Below are 23,083 nucleotides of genomic sequence, written 5' to 3'. Positions count from 1 at the left end.
AAGAGAGGAAGGGCAGCCCTGGAGAAAGCACCATGGCAACACTAGCCATGCCAGGACCTCAACTGGCAGAGCTATGCTTAAACTAGATTTGATAAAATCTCTCTAATTAACTACAGTAATTCTTTCTGAAGCGAAGTCTTCAGAAAAGGGACAAACCACCTCTGCTTACTTACTTTGAATTTTCATTTCTAAGTATGTCCCCAAGCATGGGAATGTCTTGTTTGCACTTTTACTTTGGCAGTAAAGGTAAGGGGGGTAAAAAGCACTCAACTCACGCTTTTGAGCAGTCACTGGAATGACAATTTTCCTTCAGGGTTTCTTGTGACACTGTAAGTTCTGTTTTGATCATAACTCTTCACTTTTCTTCAGCTTAGGCTCTATTTAAGTGTTCATGAATAACCCTCCCCCTTCTCCTCTGCCCCTTATTATTCCCCCCTCACTCCACCCTCGTGCATGTTAAGTATTGGATGTGATTTTAAAGTGACAGCTATCCAGGAAGCCTTCTGAGTCCGTGACACCTCCCCCTCCACTCCCATCCCCACTATCTCCAAAGTGGCCCCAATGAGATGAGCCACACTTTCTGGTATTCCATTCTTGTGTAATCCCTTCCCCTTGAATCTAGGCTGGCCCTGTGACTTGCTTTTGACCAACAGTCTGTGGTGGGAATGACTCTGTGTTGTTACTTCTGAGGTTATTTAGAAGAGCCTTGCAGCATCTACTGGGACCTCTTGCAACGTTAGCTCTGGGGGAAGCCAGCCGCTATGAAAGCAGTCTGACTGCCTTGAGACCTCCATGTTGTGAGGAAGCACAAGCTAACCATGTGGTGAGACTATGTGTAGAGAGACGCCCAATCAGCCTCCAGCTGTTCTGGTCATCCCAATAGAGGAGCCAGATGTATATGCAAAGAGTCCATCATGGATATCCTGCCCAGTTCTGTATTCAGATGATACCAGCCTCAAGCTGCCATCTGATAGCAACCGTAAGACTCCAGGAGAGAGCAATCACCTAAACACCGCCAACCCACAGAATCGTGAGAGATAACTTGCCATTTAAACCACTAAGTTTTGTAGTGCTTTGTTATGCAGCAATAGATAATTGGAACACCCACCAGGACAGGATGGCCATGAAGATAGCAAGACATTTTCCATATCTACCTTTTGTCAGTCTTGTTGGCTTGAGAGTATGCCTTTCTTCTCTACATATGAAATGTAGTTCTACTGATGGCCATAAGGACAAAATCATTCCATTTACAGTCATGCTTGTTTGGGCATTTTGAAAACATCCACACTGTAGAAACCATTCCTTTCCCTCCCCTCCCCTATTCCTCCTCTGGTCACGCACCAGTGTACTTCCTAGGTATCACGTCGCCTGCAAAATGTGCCCGGTCCACTGGCTGGGAAGATGCTTTTGCAGCAACACGCAACCAGGGCAGATCTCCTTGAAGACAAAGGCAGCAAGAGGAATGGGCTGAGAATCAGTGCCAGGTGATTGAGGGACACAGTTGGTTTCTCCCCATCTCTTGGAACCAGTTTTCCCCAAGGTCTCTTCCAAAGATCTAACCAGGTTATATCCCTTTCCACTGCCATTTCCATTTTTTTCAAGGTACTTTAATTTCCTTCTCTATCCTGGAAAAGACAATGGAGAATTACCTTCCCCCCAAGTTCAATGAAACAAGGTTGGAATTTTTCAAAAGGAATATTTACTAGGAAACTAAAGGGAAACCAAACAGAAGGCAAGAGAACAGAGGCAGAGTTGCAGATGGGCCCAAGGAGTTCAAATTTATAACCAGCCTCTGGCCACAGCTGGACTGTTAGGCAAAGCTCTCCAGCACAAGCCACCTGCCTGCCTCACTTTGCCTGCTGGCCCCTACAAAGCCACCTTCTGTTTCACAACAACAAGCCAGTAGCATACTCATAAGTACCCCAGGGCTGCTAGTTCTCTAGGCAGGAAGATCTTAGCCTGGGGAACAACAGGCACAGCTGCCCCAGGATCTCCTACCCAGGCTCCCAGTGCCAAGGACAAGTCAAAGTTTATTGGGATGGCTGCCTGATATCTACTGGGGCCAGTCTGGTTTCTCTGGGACCATCCTTCTGGGCTCATCTGCCTGTATCTAGAGATAATATTTCTGCTGGCACTAGTCCTTCATGCTTTGGTTCTAAACACTGGTATGATGGAAGATGTCTGAATGCAGAGGAATAGGCAGAGGGAACCTTGGGCAAAGAAGGTTGAATTCTTCTCATGTCAACAGACATAGGCAGAACCTTGGGTTCCCTTTGGATCCTGGAGGGTGAAAGCCAGTCAGAGATGGAAATGGATTAGGCAGGCTTGGGAGCACATGAAGCTGGAATATTGTAACGCTGCCTCATACAACCAAAGGACTCCATCCTTTTAAGATCTGACATTAGGGTAGTTTCTGGTACTGGGTAGCTGTGGCAATAAGAACTTTCTGAAGACCTGCAACGATTGTGCTTCCACCCAGTTAGTCCCACATGGAAGTGTTAATTCAAATGAAGAGAAATGAGCTTCCCAGGATGGTAAACTACAGTCCAACTCTGGATTCTGCTGCAAAGCGACTGTACGAAAGGGAAATGCTGTCTTGGAGAAATGGTGCAAATGTATGCACGGGGCAACTTACACCTATAATGGGAGAGAGAGGTAACAATAGCACCCCCAGGGCATGCTGAGGCCTTTAGTTTCATTTGTACAGAGGCAGAAGCAATGAGGATGAAGAACACAGCTGGCAGTGGGCTGGCTGATGTGGTCACAAGGGAAGCTGAGTAATGAATGTGATACCCGGGGAGAGCCTTTGACCTTCACTCCTACAGGTATTTCCATTCCCCAAGTGCTGTGAAAGTGATGCATGTGTCCAGGAGTGAAAGGAAACCTGTCGGTGGCTGCCCAAGGCTATGCCTCTGGGCTGTTGCATATGGAAATACCCCAAAAGGCACTCAGGCCAAGAAGGCCCAAAAGTTGTGCCTTGAATCAGGGGCCAGCCGTATCATCTCTCCAAGAACTCAGCTCACTCAATGGTACTTCTGTTTCTGAGGCTGTTCCCTCAGTGGACAAATGTACCTGGGAAAGGTATTCCAGAATGCCTATGCCACTGAGATGTATGCCTCTCTAACAGGGATGACGATGAACTTTCATTCTCATTGCCAACACCAGTTGAAAGGAAGTGGCTACTGGCCATCTTGAAAACAGTGTTGGGTATTCTGACTCCTCACATCTGGGTTTAGCAGAAGAGAGGGCCATGATCAACTGGTACTCACTGCCATGTACATGGGAGTAGGCAGCGAATTTGCTGTGAACTAGACCTCCTTGTACTCGATTTTCTCCAGGGTAACAGTTTGCTTATCCTATTGCTTTCCTGGGGCTATTCCTTGCAAAGCTGCAGTACTTCTTGGGTGAAATTATTTTCTGCAGACAACTATTAGCTCAGTGGTCGTCCAGTGTGAATTAGAACTGCTTCCTATTTAGCACCTGGATAGATTTTAAAATTCTGTCCTTCCAGGGCCTTCAAGCAAATAACATCACGTCAGAGTGACATTGCCAGGGCAGCTGCTAAGACCCCATCACCAAGGGCCTTATGTTAATCATTAAGAGTCCTTTAGGTACTCTGAGTACTCTCACTGTATCAGGTGGTTTCTTCCATAGTCCAATCTCAATTCTTGGCCAGAAGAGATGTGCTTCCCCTACAGCATACCACCTTAGGCCACCTGAAGACGGCTGGACTGTTCACATTCAGCAAACCCAATCTGGAAAGAGGGCCAGTTACTGCTGTGGTTACAGCTGAATATTTGGTCACTGGCGTCGTCTAGATGTTGTTGGATGGGAAAAGTTACTGAAGATCTTTGTAAGATGGTTGTCCTACTGCGTTCTTGGCATAAGTGGTCCTCTTACCCACAGTCATCGTTTCTGTAGGAAGAAGAAACAAAAAGAATGCTTTGGTTTTCATCCATATATATATATTTTTTCCGTTATTTTCTTTTTTTAATTGAAGTACAGTTGACTTACAATGTTGTTAATTTTGCTATACAGCAAAGTGAGTCAGTTATACATAAATATGTATGTATGTGTGTGTATATATATACATATATATATACACACATTTGTTTTTAAGTATTCTTTTCCATTATGGTTTATCATAGGATATTGAATATAGTTCTCTGTGCTGTACAGTAGTACTTCGTTGTTTATCCATTCTATACGTAAAAGCTTACATCTGCTAACCCCAACCTCCCACTCCATCCTTCTCCCATCCGCCTCCCCCTTGGCAACCACCAGTCTATTCTTTGTGTCTGTGATTCTGTTTCTGTTTCATAGATGGGTTCATTTGTGTCATATTTTAGATTCCACATATAAGTGATATCATACGGTATTTGTCTTTCTCTTTCTGACTTACTTCACTTAGTATGATAATCTCTAGTTGCATCCATGTTGCTGCAAATGGCATTATTTTGTTCTTTTTTATGGCTGAGTAGTATTCCGTTCTATATATGTACTACATCTTCTTTATCCATTCATCTGTTGCTGGACATTTAGGTTGCTTCCATGTAGTGGCTACACTACTTCCATGTAGTGGCTACATATTACAGTTTTGTCTGGATATGTGCCCAGAAGTGGGATTGCTGGATCATACAGTGATTCTATTTTTAGTTCTCTGAGGAACCTCCATACTGTTTTCCACAGTGGCTGTACCAACGTACACTCCCACCAACAGTGCAGGAGGGTTCCCTTCTCTTCACACCCTCTCCAGCATCTGTCATTTGTAGACTTTTTTTAACTTAAAAAAATATATAAATTTATGTATTTATTTATATTGTTAATTTTTGGCTGTGTTGGGTCTTCGTTGCTGCGTGTGGGCTTTCTCTAGTTGCGGAGAGCAGGGGCTATTCTTCATTGCGGTGCGTGGCCTTCTCATGGCGGTGGCTTCTCTTATTGCGGAGCACGGGCTCTAGGCACGTGGGCTTCAGTAGTTGTGGCATGTGGGCCCAACAGTTCTGGCTCACAGGCTCTAGAGCACAGGCTCAGTAGTTGTGGCACAGGGGCTTAGCTGCTCTGTGGCATGTGGGATCTTCCCAGACCAGGGCTCGAACCCGTGTCCCCTGCACTGGGGACACGAGTGAACCCGAATCCACCCTGCTGGTGGATTCTTAATGACTGCGCCACCAGGGAAGTCCCATTTGTAGACTTTTTAATGATGGCCATTCTGACGGGTGTGAGGTGGTACCTCATTGTAGTTTTGATTTGCATTTCTCTAATAATTAGCAATGTTGAGCATCTTTTCATATAGCTATTGGCCACTGTATTTCTTCTTTGGAGAAATATCTATTTAGGTCTTCGGCCCATTTTTCGATTGGGTTGTTTTTGTTGTTTCTGTTGTTTAGTTGTATAAGCTGTTTGTATATTTGGGAAATTAAGCCCTTGTTGGTTGCATCATTTGCAAATATTTTCTCCCAGCCCATAGGTTGTCTTTTTGTTTTGCTGACGGTTTCCTTTGCTAGGCAAAAGCTTGTAAGTTTGATTAGATCCCATTTGTTTACTTTTGTTTTTATTTCTACTGCCTTGGGAGACTGACCTAAGAAAACACTGGTACGATTTATGTCAGAGAATGTTTTGTGTATGATCTCTTCTAGGAGTTTTATGGTGTCATGTCTTATGTTTAAGTCTTCAGGCCATTTTGAGTTCAGACAATACTATAAAGCTACAGTAATCAAAACATCACGGTATTGGCACAGACATAATGGATCAATGGAACAGAATAGAGAGCCCAGAAATAAACACACACACCTACGGTCAATTAATCACTGACAAAGGAAGCAAGAATATACAGTGGGAAAAAGAAAGTCTCTTCAGCAAGTGGTGGTGGGAAAGTTGGACAGCTGTATGTAAATCAATGAAGTTAGAACACACCGTCTCACCATACACAAAAATATTTCCTTTTCTTTTTTAGCACTGAAGTATAGTTGATTTACAATGTTTCAAGTATATAACAAAGTGACTCAGTTATATATATATATATATATACACACACACACACACACACATACACACACACATATATGTTCTTTTTCAGATTTTTTTCCATTATAGGTTATTACAATTGAATATAGTTGAATATAGTTCCCTGTGCTAACAGTAAGTCCTTAATGTTTATTTTATATACAGTAGTGTATATCTGTTAATCCCAGTTTATCCCCCTACCCTTCTCCTTTGGTAACCATAAGTTTATTTTCTATGTCTGTCATCCATATATTTTTAATGGGTATCAGACAAGTGCCAGGCACTGTGATAGATGCTGGGGATACAGATACCATGAGGAAGACACAAATCCTGCTATCAAAGAGCTCACAGAGGGAGAGATTACAACATGAGAAGCTAAACAACAGAGATGTGTGTAAAATGTGTAGGAGCAAAGAGTGGGGAAGGACAAACTTCAAGGGAATTGAGGTCTACAGGGAGGATTCTGAAGATGTCTTGAGCTGGGCCATTTAGGCTGAAGGGGAGGCCGTCAGGAGAGAAGGAGGGAAGGCCACTGTGGGCCGAGGAAGTTGGAGGGACTGTCAGAATTTGGTGTGAGAAGTGGAGCAGGAGGAAGTAAGCCTGGGGAGGGGAGAGTGGTTCTGCGTGGTGTGACACCCCTTCCGTGCTCTCAAGCTGTAAGGGGTGGGCTTTTTCACTGGAGCCCCAGACTTAGAGTAGCAGGATATCTTGTGATTCACACTCAGCCCGGCATTCAAGTTAATTTAAACTCAGGGCATCTTCCAATACAGACTAAGAGTATTAATGCTGCAGTCACAGAGAGAAAGAAAACTGGAGTCACTTCTATGGACATAGCAATAACAAAAAGCAAACGTAAACCATGGGAGAGCTGCAAACGTTCCCAAACTGGAATGTGTGGACTGCATTTCAAAGGTCAAATGTTCATGTGTGAGGCTATTAGAGAAAGTAATACAAGCCAGAGCATAACTGGTGAAGGTAAAGCCAAGTCTGACGGTGACCCTGGGCTCTGAAGTGTGTGCATGGGTGTGGGTACACCCATACCCCTGGGAGAAGAATATTCTTTTCTGGATCTAGGAGGAAAATGTGAATGGATATTTCCCTTATATTGTGATTCAAATTCAACTTTCCCAGATGCTCTGGAGCACCCTCCAGCTGGCTCCGCTTCCCAACCCACCATCCACATCAGGTTCTGGTTCCCAGAGCCCCTTCTGCCAGCTGTGAGACTCATACTGCAGGCCAGCTTGCCAGTCCCTGAATCCTTTCTTATCAGGAAGGCAAACCATCAACAGGCTCAGCCCCACCAATGAATGCCATGTGGTCTGGAATTAGCTGTGCTGCTATTAGCCAGTGAGGCCATATGCCACATGCCTTCAGTTTTTGATTATCTATAGTGATACGAACTTTACAAATCCTTAGAAGAACCCTCTGAAGTTCTTTACTGAAGGATACAGAGATGTAGAGAGATTAGTTTGCCCAAAGCCATGCTAAGTGTCAGAGTTGGAATTTGAACCCAAGATGTCTAACTACAAAGTTTAAGCTTCACAGTATTTACAATAGCCAAGACATAGAAGCAACCTAAATGTCCATCGACAGATGAATAGATAAAGAAGGTGTGATACACACACACACACACACACACATACACACACTGGAATACTACTCAGCCTTAAAAAAGAATGAAATAATGCCATTTTCAGCACCATGGATGGGCCTAGAGATTATCATATGAAGTGAATTAAGTCAGAAAGACAAATACCACATAGTATCACTTACATGTGGAATCTAAAATATGACACAAACAAACTTTTCTACGAAACAGAAATGGACTCACAGACATAGAAAACAAAGGAAAGGGGGTGTGGGAGGGATAAACTAGGAGTTTGAGATTAGCAGATACAAACTACTACATATAAAATAGGTAACAATAGGGGCTTCCCTGGTGGCGCAGTGGTTGGGAGTCCGCCTGCCGATGCAGGGGATATGGGTTCGTGCCCCGGTCCGGGAAGATCCCACGTGCCGCGGAGCGGCTGGGCCTGTGAGCCATGGACGCTGAGCCTGTGCGTCCGGAGCCTGCGCTCCGCAACGGGAGAGGCCACAGCAGTGAGAGGCCTGTGTACGCAAAAAAAAAATAAATAAATAAAAAGGATAACAATAAAGTCCTACTATACAGCACAGGGAACTATAGTATATTCAATATCCTGCAATAAACCATAATGGAAAAGAATATGAAAAAGAATATATATATGTATAACTGAATCACTTTGTTGTATACCAGAAACTAGCACAACATTGTAAATCAACTATACTTAAATTTAAAAAACTTTAAAAAATAAAATGAAATAAAAAGTTTAAGGTTTAGCAATTATATCATTCCTAAACACACTGTGTAAGTTCAGTCTATATATCTGAGCTTCTGCCTTGGTTTTCTAGATACTCTAAATCTAGCCAGATGAGGTAACTTTAAGAAACCCTAATCCAAGCTAGCAGCGTGCCGCAGGTGCTGCGTATCCCACTTCAGCTTCCTACCTTCTTATTCCATTTCTCTGGATTCCCCTGGCCAGTGGCCTGCATGTGTATCTCACTTGCCCTCTCAGCTCTATACCCCATTCTTCCCTGTTTTGACCTTAGTTTCACCTCTTCATTTGCATAGTCCCTCCAGACTGCTTTGGGTAGAGCTCTCCCAAAATGCCCAGCCTTAGGGACTACCTCTGGACCTGGTTTGTTATGGCCTTACCTAAGGCCTGCTTAGAGGGCTGGGCTATGACCTCAGCCCATCTTTTAACAGTCCCCATACCCAGGAATACCATCAGCAGAGGCCATGCTGCCAGTGGTCAAATCACAGTACAGCTCCAAACTGACCTCTGTAACTGTGCTTTGCTCACTTGGTGAAGTCTCCTTATGTGCTCTTAGCTGGAATCAAGCTCAGCCCCTGGGAATACTGTGGAGCAGCCTACTGGTCTACCCCTTCTTCACCTGGGTGACTTTTCTGGGCCCTGATCCTGCCTGGTCCCAGCATCCTTGTTTTCCTACTCTGGACAGTGCCACTAAGGCCCCAGAACACTTTTGGTCTGCCAGCCCTCAGGATGAAGGGATTAAAGAAGTTTCAACACCTCTGGCAGAGTGGTAAGGTCACTTCTACCAGGAATCTTACAAAAAAAGCTTTTGTAAACAAATTTCTCCAAGGGAAAGTCAGGTATACAAGTCAGGCATAAGAAAAAGTAGTTGAGTTTTTCCAGGAGAAGGACAATTTTGAGTATGCCATGGGTGTATTGTGCTGGGGCTCAGTCCTTTTTGCCTCTCTTGTGGGAGGAAGACTTGAAAAACTCAACCAACCCCCCCCAAAATAAGCAAATTACAATATCTTTCTAAATTCTTGTAACCTAATAAGCTGTTTCTCAGCCAAGATTTCTGTTAAATGAGGTATAAGGAAAGATTTTTCTGTAGTTCAGAAGAGCAATGACCCAGTAGGAATGGTGGTGGGATGGGGTGGTGGAGACTGTGGCATCAAGGTCGGAGACAGCAGTGGTGGTCCAAGTACTGGTGGCTGTAAGGCTGCCTCGCCGGTTCCAGTGCTGGTACCGGGCCCATTTCAGGGGGCAGAAGCAGCAGCGTCCTTGTTATCGGGAAGCGCCAGGGGTTTAGAAGGTATCAGGAACTTCAGTGGCATCAACAAGATGTACTGGTTACAATCTTATCTGAACAGAGGGGATTTTAAGCAAATTCAATTGTTCTGAGACATATGGATTTGATTTGAATTAAATTGAATTGAAACTAAAGATGAGAACTGTCCCAATGAAAACTGTAATGTGAAGTGACATTTCTATCACAAGAATGACAGCTGATGTGAGACAGGCCATTGAGACTGACCCCAAATTAAGAACATGAAAAGATTAAGTAGATTAGTAGATAATATCTGCCTGTGAATTGGAAAATGGGTTTTGATTACAGGAAGTATCTAAGGGCTTTGAAATAAGAAGCTTGTCAAAAATTGAAGTGACTCATTACATGATCCAATCTTATTATACTTAATACTGTTAAACTTGTATTTTAAAATTTTATTTTTAAAATAAACATAAAAATCTTGGGATTTCATTGACTATTTATTACTTAACACAGCTCTTCAAATATATGAAGAGGGCTTCCCTGGTGGCACAGTGGTTGAGAGTCCGCCTGCCAATGCAGGGAACACGGGTTCGTGCCCCAGTCTGGGAAGATCCCACATGCCGCGGAGCGGCTGGGCCCGTGAGATATGGCCGCTAAGCCTGCGCGTCCGGAGCCTGTGCTCCGCAGCGGGAGAGGCCACAGCAGTGAGAGGACCGCGTACCGCAAAAAAAAAAAAAAAAAAAAAAAAAAATATATATATATATATATATATATATATATATGAAGAAACATAATGCCTGGCCCGCTTAGAATCTGATTCTTCCCTTCCCAATTTCCCCAACGAGGGCATTCTCTAGTCTTCACTCCCCCTCGCATCTTGAAGAATCAGTACGTTAAAGAAAGAAAGCAGTGTGAATGTAACTGCATTTCCAGCCAGGAGATTGGGGCAAAAGACAGAAAATGGAAGCGTCCATTTGGGTAATAACTACTATCTATTGAGCACTCAAGCACCTGCTTTACCCTAAGAGCTTTGCAAACCTCTCATTCAATACTTGTCTCGACCCTCTGGGACAGATGTTACAATTACTTTTTTTTACAGAGGTAACCGAGTCTGAGAAAGGCCAAACAACAAAGGTTGTAAATGGCAGAGCCAGGATCTGCCATCATGTATTTATGGATCCAAATGTGTGCTCTTAGGTACTCTGCCCAGGATGGCAAATTATGGCACCTTGAATGCCAATTCCACTACAGCGCCTTTCTAAGGATTCTCAGTTCAGAAAAGAACTCTGAACAGTCCAGACTTCATAGGGAAGCATGCTAAGATCCATTGTCAGGTCAACCTTGAGGGGAAGGTGGTGAATGGTGACATGTGTGACATGCAGGCTGTTACTGAGAGGGGTTCATCAGAAACAAGCAAGAAGCAGGGCTGTAAGTGAGGCACCGTTCATAAGATGAGTGTTGTCAAGGTTTTTCAGACGAAGGGGCAAGTTAGGGAACTGCCGCAAGGAAAAACTTATTCTACCTGATGAAGTCAAGTAGAGGATTTTTGGGTTGGTTACTCCAAGTTTACATTCAGTACATTTATTAATTAATTGGTTCAACAAGCATTTATTGAGCACCAGGCAAATGTGCTGACCACTAGAAACAAGAAGATAACCAACGCACACCCTGCTCTTGAAGAGCTCAGTTGTCAACAGATGACTAGAGAACCGAGGATGATGAGCAAGAAGAAAGAGTAAATGAGGTCTTATCAGGAAGCTTGACCGTAACCGTTAAGCAGTACGTGCATATGCATGTGTGTGTGTGTGTGTGTGTGTGTGTGTGTGTGTGTGTGTGTACACGCACGCACACAGGCGCACATAGCTCCATCTACTCAAATCAGGGAAGGAAGAAAAAAGTTATGATAAAAAAATTGGGTAAGGGTGAAAGTTGAAAGGTTCCTAGGATATAAGTGATGCACTGGATTGAGGAAAAAAATCCCATTTTAAAAGCCTGAGGATGTCTCCCACTGACAATGCAGCTAGCAGAAGCCAACCATAAGAAGAGACTTCCTTTGTTAATGCATAGCTTTGGTGAAATCTCCCTGGGAGGCAGCCCATGCCCGGTCCCAGGTCTGTGCACAGGTATCCTACCTTTGTAATTTGGGACTCAGATCTCTGCTAATCTCAGTCACTATAGAGGACTTGAACAGATAATTCTATTCCTGTTATTTGGAAAAGTAACTTTGTAATGCCAGAAAGGTATAACATACAAGAATAACAAATGAGGAAGTAATGATGCTTTTGTGTTAAGTCATATTTATTTAAGTGTAATAACACAATTTTGCTTCGTTTATGTTTTGTTCATGTTTTTAAAGTAAATGCTTAATGAAATGATATAGTAGAAATTTATCAGACTTACGATTTTTAGTGCATATATTTAGGAGAACTTAACTTGTTAAATTTATAGTCAATATTCAAATGCTTAGGAAAATCCAATATACTAAATTTATGAATTTGATTTTTAAGATGTTGAAATGCTCAAGGCAATTTAATCTAAATGTATAAGATTTTATTTATTACCATTATAGGAGTTAACAGTCCTTGAGAACAATTCTGTTTAACACCTACTGTGTTAGATATCTGAAGTGTTTCATATAATCACATTTTAAATTTGTGACCTTAGTTTGAAATGTTTAAGGGAAAATAGTCAAATCAATTGCTTAAACAGTGTTTAAATATTAGAAGAATTTTTTGCTAGATTTATAAGGTTTTTTCCCCATTAATTTGAAATATTTAAGAGAATTTGATTAAGTGTGAAATTGGCTTTAGAACTCTAGGGAAATTTAATCTGTCAAATTAATGAGTTAATTGAGAATAAAGCAAAGAACAAGTAAAAATGAGCATTTTAATTTCAAAACAAAATGATTAGATTTATAATCATTATAACAGTTAACACTATGTAGGATCTAGTACGTAGTGTTTTAAGCATATTACATATATTAATCTATTTACTCCTCACCACGATTCTTTGAGGTGGGTCCTACTATTATCCCCACTTTATAGATGAGGAAATTGAGGTACAGAGATGTTAAATGACTGCTTTACCAAGTGCTACAGTCTGAATTGTGTACCCTCCAAAATTCATCTTTGCAGATGGGGTCAGAGCAGGTAATCAGGGTTAGATGACATCATGAGGGTGGGGCCTTCATGATGTGATTAGTGTCCTTATAAGATGAGACACCAGAGAGCTCTCTCTTCTCTTTCTTTCTCTCTACCTACCATGTGAGGACACAGTGAGAAAGTTGCCACCTGCAATCCAGGAAGAGAGCTTTCACCAGAACCCAATCATGCTGGCACCCTGACCTCTAACTTCCAGCCTCCAGAACTGTGAGAAAATTAATTTCTGTCGTTTTAGGCCCCCAGTCTGTGGTATTTTGTTATGGCAGTCTGAGCTAAGACACCAAGTATATTAGTTTCCTAGGGCTGCCATAACAAAATACAACAAACTGGGTGACTTAAGTCAACACAGATTTATTCTCTCACAGTTCTGGAAGCCAGAAGCCTGAAATCAACATTTGAGTGGGGCCATGCTCCCTCTGAAGGCTGTAGGTAAGAATTTCCCCTTGCTTCTCCCTAGCTTCCGGTGGTTACCGGCAACCCTTGGCTCCTTGGCTTATAGCTGCATCACTCCAATTCCTGTCTTTATTATCATGCTGCATTCTCCCTGTGTGTCCCTCTGTGTCTTCACATCGTCTTCTTATAAGGATCACATCGTCTTTTTATAAGGACACTAGTCATTGGATTTCAGTCCCATCATTTGGGGCCCAGTACAACTCCATTTTAACTTAACTACATATATCTACAAAAACTATTTCCAAATAAGGTCACATTCTGAGGTTCTAGGTAGACAGGAATTTGGGGAGGAACACTATTTAACCCAGTATCCCATATTCAGCACATTGATAAACCCAATGTCAGTTCTCAGTCCTCATTTTACTTGACCTATAGGCAACATCTGACAGATCTGATCATCCCTTTCTCCTGGAAACAATTGCTTTTCTCTTGTCTTTGGATAGTACAAGTTTCTTACTACTACAATGACTTTCTCTTTCCTATTCTCTGTTGGTTTCTCTTCTTTCCCCTACTTTTTTTTTTTTCCCCCTACTTTTAAGTGTTGGAATGTCCCAATTTTTGATTCTCCTTACTTTCTTGTATTTTTTGTAGTACTTATCACCTTCAATATTATATACTGTGTTCATTTACAATGTTTATTTTTGTTTCTTTCACTAGGATATAAGCTTTACGAGGGCAAAAGTTTTTGTCCATTTCTTTCTCACAGATGTATACCCAGAGTGGTGTGGTACTCAATCAATATTTACTGGACTGATCATTACTTGGACAGAATGGCACAATACAACAAATTATGCAGGAATGCAAAGAGGAATCTTGAAAGATTGCTGAGATAAGCAACCAGCATGGTGATTACAACCATGAAGGAATTCTGAGCTTCCTGTAGGAAACAGTCACGGATCTCCCAATGTGCTTTTAAACTAAGGTGACTCTTTTGCAGAGACATTTATGGAACTGTCTGCACTTTTGTGTTGCCACAAATATCACCTGTGATAATGACTGGGAATTTGACTGCATTGATTTAACTCTCATGGGCGTCATCTTGCAGTTGGAGAACTGAGTGCTGGAAGGAAGGTAGAGCTCATTTAGTCCTCAAGAAAAGGGAGCTTCTTTGGCTTTCAGAGCTAGCCCTGGGTTACTTTTATATATTAATAGAACCATATGCCTGTGTGTTTGAAAATATGACATGCAGAGTCTTCCTAACAAATCAGCAATCATGTTCCAAGTTGTAAGATAGAAGAAATTGGAATTCTATCCAACAAGAAATTATTCGACACTGACTTTGTGCCAGGCATTTTGCCAGGTACTGGTTATACAATGATGAATAACAGTCTCTGTCCTCAAGGAGCAGTTGGATGTGCTGCAGGTGACTCATACACAGATAATATCAAGTGACACCAAATGTTAAGTTAGGGGTGGGCACAGGGTACTAGGAGAAGAGAACTCAGACAAGAGACATTTAACTCACAGTGGGACGATCTTCAGAATGCTTCCTGAAGAAGATGACTTCAGGAATGCTTAAAAGATGAGCTGGATCTAGCCAGGCAAAGAGGGGTGGAAAGGACAGCACACACACAAAAAGAAGTGAAAGCAGGAGTAGGGGCCATGGGGTGAATAAGAAGCATGGTGTGGACCACCGATGATTGGGCATGGCCTAAACATAATGCAAGGGGGAGATGAGGGAGGAGTCACAGAGGATTCTGAATGCCAAAATAAAGAACTTGATCTTGTTCTGGACAAAGGGCAGTTACTGAAGGATTTCAAGTACAGGAGGAACACGGTCACATTTGTGTTTTAGGACTTGGACCCCAGAAGCAGTGTGGAGAATGGATTGGAGAGCACACAAGAGAGCAGGGAAACCAGAGCAAGCGAGCATGTGGGAGCAGCTGAAGCACCCCTCGTGCCTTCGTAGTCCCCATCACCCTGGCAGTGACGATGGGAAGGAGATAGTGGGTTTCGGCTCCTGAGAGCTCTATCAGGAGCTGGCCCCCAAATAGGACTAGAGTCTTTAAGTTCAGCGTTTCCTGAAAAGGGACAAATGGAGCTCTGAAAAAGAACAAAGAGGCACAAATGCCAAAGAGATCATGAACGAAGAGCCATATATCTACCCCCAACTGCCAACTGCCCCTAAACATTAGCGCACAGTAAATGGATGCTACATCTGTTCACCTGTGAACTTGACTTCGGGATATTACCTTTATGGATGGTGGGCATTTTCTGGCTAAAGAACAAGATCCCAATGTCCTCAAGCTCTCATTTGCCTGACATCGGAGGGAGGTGCACCCAGCCTGCTGCAGGTGTGGGTACCTTGCATTTCTCCTCGGGATGCTTCCACCCACTGTAAGTAGCGGTGTGCAGGCTTCATCTGTCTTAATCCTCCCCCAGGCACGCTCACACTGACCAGTCCCCTCCTGTCTTCTGATCACCACATACTGGAGACTTATCCGTGGACCACAGAGGAAAGCCTCAATCACCACTGTAGCAAAGGTCAACAATGAGCCCAAATCAGTTAAAAACAGTGAATTTAACTGATTCAGACCTCAAGGGGTTCACAGTCAAGAGAGAAGACAGATGTATTTAACAAACTATAAAGCTAGAGGCGGTAAGTGGTCAATGGGAGTCACCATCAAAGTATTAAGGGAACACTTCGTGCTAAGTGGGGTGCAGTTCACAGAAGAGGTGGCACTTAGATTGAACCCTGAGGATTAGGTAGGATTTATACGGTGAGAGTGTAGAGGAACAGTATTCTAGGGCAAGGAAGCATCAGGAGAAAAGGTACAAAATAGAAAATTAATTTAGAAAACATAAATAGGTATGACGATTTACCTAAAAGCTTCCATGTAAGCTTCTGAAGGAGAAAGACTTGGTCAAACCTGGGTTCTCCTTCCTAAGATGAATGGCTTAGAATGAGAAGGAAACGACTGAGGGGGTGCTGAAATCGCTTCCACAGAGCACCTGAGGGAGAGGTGACAGGCACCGGGCGACCTCCTTCTCAGGCACCTGCTGGGGCCAGTCTCCCCTGACTGGGTGGTGATGCCGGCATGTGCCTGCCCTGAACCAACTCCTGATTGTGCTGGCTGGACACAGCCTCAGGGTACACAGAGCACTGGAGCCAAGGGTGTGGCCACGTCTACCTAAACCACATGGACACAGAGGGAAGCCAGTGGATCCTCAAGGAAAATGGGGTGGTTTTACCAGAAGAGGGAAGAAGAAACACTGCGTATGAAAAACTCTAAGTGTCCACTTCAGAGCTTTTCCCGTTAAGATAACCAGGGAAAATCACGTTCCAATCTGAAGGAATCAAATCTTTGCAGCTACAACATTTAGCCTCATCAGAATACAACACTGAAGAACACATTTGTGGGAAAAACTCCACAGAATATAACATGACTTCTAAAATGAAAACGAGTATTCCATTAGCTTTTAGGATTTTTTTTTTTTAATGGGGCTTTCAGTTAATCAGTTTTACTGTATACTGTTCACTGCACATCCTACTGGTTTTGAAAATTATGGTTATATCGAAGCAGATGATTTAGGTGGGGGGAAGAAACAGCAGAAACAAAACAACTGAAAGTAAATTAGCAAAAAACTTACATGACAAATCATTTGGGCATGTGAAGTTAAGGAACACTGAATCAGTGCCAGCAGGATGAAAACAAAAGAAATTTCCGGAAAGTTCTTAGGCACTGTTTTAGTTTTGTAGTCTTCATTGAGCTGAATAACAGCACAGAGGGGGAAAACCTTTTAGAACCAGCAGAGCTGACCAAGCATGTGACAACCTGGTTGTGTCTGACTGCTAAAGCTGCGTCTTCTTCCAAGCTGAAGATCTGCTGGGATGTGTAGGTTCCTGCAATTTCTTTTCTAGGAAGAGAGCGGGGGAAGAAAAAGAAGAGTGCACCTGGAACAGCTATAGGTTGCCCACTTCAATTTGATGATGAAGTGGTGAAGAGACAGCCTTTCCTAAGGGGGCGGAGAGAGGTCCCCATCTGGATCTAGCCCAAACAGCCTTGGTTTCTATGCCCAAGAAGCAATGGCATAGAAGAACACTGTGGTGTTAAAAGCTCTGTATGGAATCAGAAACATCTTAGTTTAAATCTGGATTAGTCAGCTTTGCTGCAGTAACAAACAACCCCCAAATCTCAGTTGCTTTCAGCAATAAATCTGTGGGTTGGTTACAGCTCTGCTGGGCTCAGCTGGACCTGGCTCCAGACAGGTAGAGGTCTGCTTCTGTGTCTTATTGTTCCAGGACCCAGGGAATTCCCATGACAGAGGCCAAAAGCTCAAGGGGTCAAATAAAAATATGGGATGCTTATTAAAGCCCTCACTTGGAACTGTCACCGCACCCACAGTCTACTGGATAAAGCAAGTCACAGGGCCAAGTCCAAGTCATTGGAGTATAAGGCCCTCGGAGAGTGTGGAGAGGGCATATGACAATGGGCAGACAATGCCATCTACTTCATTATGCTAGCTCTACCACTTAACTGCCTCTCGATGTTTGATAAGTTAGTTCAGCCTCAACTTTTTTCATCGGGGGAGATAATACTGTTTACCTCACAGGGTGAGGGTTAAATTAGATGATGCACGCACAGCACTTAGCACAGTGCCCTGGAGGGAGGAGATGTCACATGTAGGAAAGCTAATGTTGTCTTATTATTAATCTGAAGCATCAGATTACAGGTAAGGTATGCCTGCTTGTCAGGAGCCCAGTGACCAGCACTGGGGAGAAGGTGGGACGCAGGATTGACAGGTTACATGGGCACAGACCAGGGTAGCAGAAGAGGAGGGTGGTCAGGCAGGCACGTAAGAGTTGAAGGTGGTGGGAAGGCCGGGGCACGAGACCCAAGGCTCATGAACATGGGGTGATGAACGCCTGGACGCACGGGTGAGAGATGGCTCACGTCCCCTCTCAAACAACTCTGGGAGAGCAGCTGGGTTGGGAGAGCTTGTGCCTTTATCTTCCCACCCCCGGGGCAGCCTGGTCGCCCTACTTCCTCCAGGTAAGGCATACTTGGCCCCTGAGACCAAACCTGCCAGGCCTCACTCCCTCACCTTCCACCCACACTGTCCAGTAGCCTCTCCTCTCCCTACTGCCCCCCCACATCCTGTCCTGTACTTCCCCTGCCACGAATGAATCCCCCCTTTGAACCATCCCCAGTCCTCCTCTGGGGCTTTCCATCTGCTGTCCATCCTTGACCTTTATCAAAGACTCCATCCCTCTCCTCCCCTTAAGTCAATCCTGCTTCTCTCTGATGTCACGACTCTGCCACCCTCTCCTTTGATCCCTTGAACTCCCCATACCTCAGGGTGGGGTGGTGGCATCGTCTCTTTTGCTCCTTGACGCCTTTGTTCCTACACCTTTTTGTAATACCGCCCGTCTACCCTCGACCTCTCCTCCTGCTACCACCAGGAGGAGAGGTTGAGGGTAGATGGCCTCTTGGCCACCTCCTTCATCTGTGCTGCTCCGGTTTTCCCTTCCAACCCCCAGCCCCACACTAATAACCAGGCCAGGGAGGTGTCCCACTTGGGTGCCAACACATCCCGCTGTGATACCAGAGCTGGGCATACGGTGGCAGTGGCGGGTGAGAAGAGTAATGCAGATCTCTGGAAAAGCTTTAGAGATGCAGCCTCTGACTCAGTGCGCCTACTGCAGAATTATCTCGGAGGTGAGTTATTTATACAAAAGGTGAGTTATTTTGAAAGAATTCTGTGTGCTCTGAAGCAGAGGGGATTTTGCCACTTTATCAGACGATTTCAGTGAAGTCTGGAAAACGAAATCCATGCGCTACATAACGTTGGAGACGGTGGGTACGGTTGGTATTTTCAGCATAGATTGAAGTGGGATAATCACAGCGAGAAACTGCAGTAGGTAAAGCACAGTCGTTTCGCTGAAGCAGACACAAGCACATGCGTGGGATGCCTTCTTCTTTGGAGCAGGAGGTGTGTGCCGCTCCCCTGGTCTCCACTGTGTGGCCAGTGCGGCCGGGACTAGAGCTCTGAGTGGAGAAGATAAGACCCCGTGAGGGGTCTGTGTACACACTGCTCGTCTCACAGGAGCCTTCAAAGGCAATGATGTTTCCCGCAAGCCTCGGGCTAGACCTCCACACCTGAGCACGGCTTCCTCGCACGGCAAAGGCTGTTTGCAGAAGAGATCTGAGACAGAAGCAGGCGGTTCTGAAGTCCTGTCGGAGGCCATGCCTCCTCTGCCCACTGTCCTCCCTCCCTGCTGCCTCGCCATCTCGTGCCTTCTCAGGTTGACAAGCAAAGTCACAAAATCATCTCAGAATGCGAAATAGCCCGAAGTCTGCAGGAGCCTGAAGCCCAGCTGTATCTCTCTCTTCGTGGACTGTTCAGACTTTTCCTAAAAGCCCTTCCAGAGCAGGAGATCCCATACTGTCGGTCCAAGCACGGGATGCTGTCTGTGAGTGTTTCCATTCACCTTTCAGTGGGTAGAAGTTGAAACACGTCAACTTCCAGAATCGTGCACTGAGTGTCAGGGAAGGACCCCCAGTCCGGGAGTCAGGAAAGGGGCTTGTGCAACTCATGCTGAGCACGTGGGAAGCTCGGCCCTGTCCTCTTGCCTCCCTCCTTCCCTTCATCTGTCTTTCTCTCCTTCAGCCAGTTCCGAGCACCTCCTCATGAGGCGGGGTCTTACCCAAGGCTGTGCAGGGACTCAGAGACACATGAGATTCCATCCCTGCTCCCAGGGAACTCATCATCTAATCAGGAAAACACACACAAAGTTACAACGCAGCCTTATGCGAGCTATCACGTAGGTATTTACACAGAGAGGAGGAGGCTATGCTTGGGTTGTATCCTAAGGAAGTCTGCACCGCCGTTCTGGGGAGGTGTCCCGGGCAGGTGGAACGGCACGTGCAAAAGCAGAGTGACAGCACAGCGCAGCGTCTCTGCATCCTAGAATTAGCTGGTGTGGTGTGGCTGGGGCATAATATGTCGAGGGGTGGGGTGGACTCTGACTCCGGGGGTGGGGGGGAGGGAGGGAGAGAGAGAGAGAGAGAGAGAGAGAGAGAGAGAGAGAAAGAAGCCCGGCTGTGAAGGGCTCTCTGTGCACTCTAAGGAACCTGGGTTCTACCCTGTGAAAGGAAGCCAGGGAGAGTGAGAGGGAAAGACAGAATTGGGCCGGAGTGCCCGGGGAGACATGAAGCTAGCAGGCAACTCCCAGATGCACTCACCAGGGCACAGGGGAGCCGGCTGCATGTCTCCTGCTCAGAGGGGCTCTGATACTAAGTCGAGACTGGTCAGACCCCCAAATATACCGTGGTACCGCAGCGGAAAGCCTTAGCATCTGTCAGCCAGTGCTCTCGCCAGCCCTGCAGACACACATACTTCCAAGTCACCAATCCCCGCAGCCCAGAGCTAAAGGACAGCAGGATGTGTGAGCCCTTGGGCCCCAGGAGTACAGGTGATGTCGCGGTCACGGCCAGGTTCTGCTGGGACCCAGGGTGGACACCGCAGGTGGTGCTGGTATGGGTGTACCCTGTGCGTCCTTCCCTAGCTCCTCTCAAGGACTGAGGCTTTACTGCTCCCTGGATGGGCGTCATTCTGTTACTCTGGAGTCGTTGCAAGAGGCCCAGGGGGCTGACCAGGACCAAGGTGGCTAGACAGAAAGGCAGGCAGCGACCACCTGCCCACATGATCCAGGAAGAAGGGAGGAGAAGCCTTGTGCCTCCCACAGGGAGCTCGGGGTATCCACCCGCCACTTCTCCTTGAGGGAGTTGACACAAGGGCCATGTGGCTGGTAGGTGTCGAGCGGGAATGCCAGGGAGGGCTTTTCCTTCCCTTGCTCTGGGAATGCCAGAGTCCAGGTTCTTAAGGGACCACGCTGTGGTACTAAATGCTGAGTTTAGGAGTCAGGAAGCTGCCATGATGTCACTGGGCCTGGAGACACTGGATGGGAGGACAAGCCCCACAGAAGGCCCTTCTGGGAGGTCCCAAAGCAGGAGAATCAGGGTCTGCCTAGTGTGTCTGGCCAGCAATCCAACAGCCCTGTGGGCCTGGTTCCTACTTTAATAATAATGACAGTAGTAATAGTTACTATCTCTTAAGCTTACACTAGGTACTAGGCACTCTTTTAATTGCTTTACATTTACTAATTCACTTAATTCGTACAACTCTAGAAGGCAGTCGAAAAACAAACTCCACTTTACAATCCTTCCAACAATAACAATGATCCTCCATGAACATCTGGCTCTGTCACATCACTGGCTGGGAGCCTCTCATCCTCTCATTTCCTCTGCAGCCCTGCCTCAGGGCCGGGCATAGCTGGAAGATGAGATGGGTGCCCTCCAGGCCAGTCTGGCACCTGGATGGTGCTGTGCTGGGGGCTGGTTCCCAGTCTGGGGCTGCCACGTGGTTGCTGCTCGCGCAGGGGCAGGATCCAGCCCCGGGGGCCAGTTCCATGCTGGCCGCAAGAGTTGGGTTTTATAGCAAGCTCAGCGGAAAGAGCCCCATGCTATGGACAGGAGAACAGGATGGCCTAAGCCCAGACACTGGCCAGGGGGCTGCTGCAGCAGTCTGGAAGAGTCGGCTCCCAAACAGGGGACTTCCCCCAGCACCCTCCGGTGTAGACAGTGTCTCTGGGATCCCAGATTTAGGCACAGAGCCAGAAGAGCTGATCTGGCCCAAGAGCCCTGCCTATTAGAGCAGTTGTCTCTCTGTATCACGAGGCCGGGAAGCAACTGAATCCTGTGGGTCAGCAGCCCCCTGGCTGCCAACTGAGGTAGAACAGAAAGCAGCTTAAGACAGAAACTTGGGGCATATCCAACTGTGAGCCCACGAAAACATCTGAGAGAGACAGAAAAGGGCCGTCAGAGGTTTGGGAGGGAAGAAGGCTTGTTCGGGGAGCTGCCAGAGCAGTGAGGTCAGGTTCCTGGAGAAGCACGGGGGCAGCAGCTGAGGGAGGGCAGGCTCAGAAAGGATAGGGTCGCAGAGCAAGGGGCTTCTGAGTGGGTCACCACCGAGGGAGGTCAGGGTCGGAGGGGCAGCAGCTGTGAAGCCCAAGGCTGGCGCCACAGGCTCTCAGAAGCCGCTGGGCCTCGCGGCGGCACATTTCTGGGCACTCTGGCTCTCCCTCTGCTTCTCTCCTTCCCTGGTACCCACTTGTATGCTAACAGCAATGATTCCAACTTCCCGAGCGCCCATTAAGTGCCAGACACTGTGCCGAACACGTTACATTATTTTCTCACGTTTAAGTCTCACAACAGCTCTACGAGGCAGGGCCTATTACTGTACCATCACAATGTTGAATAATCTGAGGCTTGGAGAGGTTTAAAGACCGGCTCAAGGACACACAGATGGGAAGTGGGAGAGCAGAGACGTGAGCCCAGGGCTCTGACTCCAGAGCCCCCGCTTCTAAACATCACAAGCTTCCGGTTCCCAGAGGGAAAAGACCTCGTCCCTGCCTTTGAGCTAGTGGGTGGTGGCCCAGGGCCCCTGCAAAAGTCCAGCGGGGGGGACCCTCCTGGAGGCCTCTTGGCAACCAAACTAAACCCCCTCCCTTCTGCCCCCAGGTTCCTCTAGGTCCCAGTGTTAATCCCGCTCTGCAAAATCACAGGGAGGTGAAAGGTGAAAGCCTGCGCCCCTCCTGCCCCCCTGCGGCAGGGCCCGGGGAGACGGCCACCAGGAGCCCCGGACCTTCCCCTGGCTCTGCCTCCATGGGAAAGCATACACGTGGGCTCTGGAAATGGGGCATGTTTTCACTTAAAACCATCTGCAAACAAACTTCAGTGCCTTCAAAATTATACATTCACAGACCATTTCTAGACTCTGGAATAGGATTAGACGGTAATGATTTAATTGATGGTTAAGTGTGTAGATAAAATGAATGTGCTGAATCCTTTCCGTAATTC

General features: G+C 45.9%; 1 protein-coding gene across 1 annotated transcript in view; it reads right to left on the bottom strand.

The window, feature by feature from the left end:
* Positions 1-1,347: 1,347 nt before the first annotated feature.
* SYT9 (synaptotagmin 9) overlaps positions 1,348-23,083 on the bottom strand; it is a 187,175-nt gene continuing 165,439 nt past the window's right edge. The window contains exon 7 of the mRNA XM_032642080.1: positions 1,348-3,915. Within this exon, the coding sequence (XP_032497971.1) occupies positions 3,907-3,915 (9 nt within the window). The 3' untranslated portion in view covers positions 1,348-3,906. The remainder of the gene's footprint in view (positions 3,916-23,083) is intronic.

Source organism: Phocoena sinus, chromosome 8 (genome assembly GCF_008692025.1).
Source record: "Phocoena sinus isolate mPhoSin1 chromosome 8, mPhoSin1.pri, whole genome shotgun sequence".
Lineage (NCBI taxonomy): Eukaryota > Metazoa > Chordata > Mammalia > Artiodactyla > Phocoenidae > Phocoena > Phocoena sinus.
The sequence above is the reverse complement of the archived record's forward strand: the minus strand, read 5'-3'. Positions and strand labels throughout refer to the sequence as shown.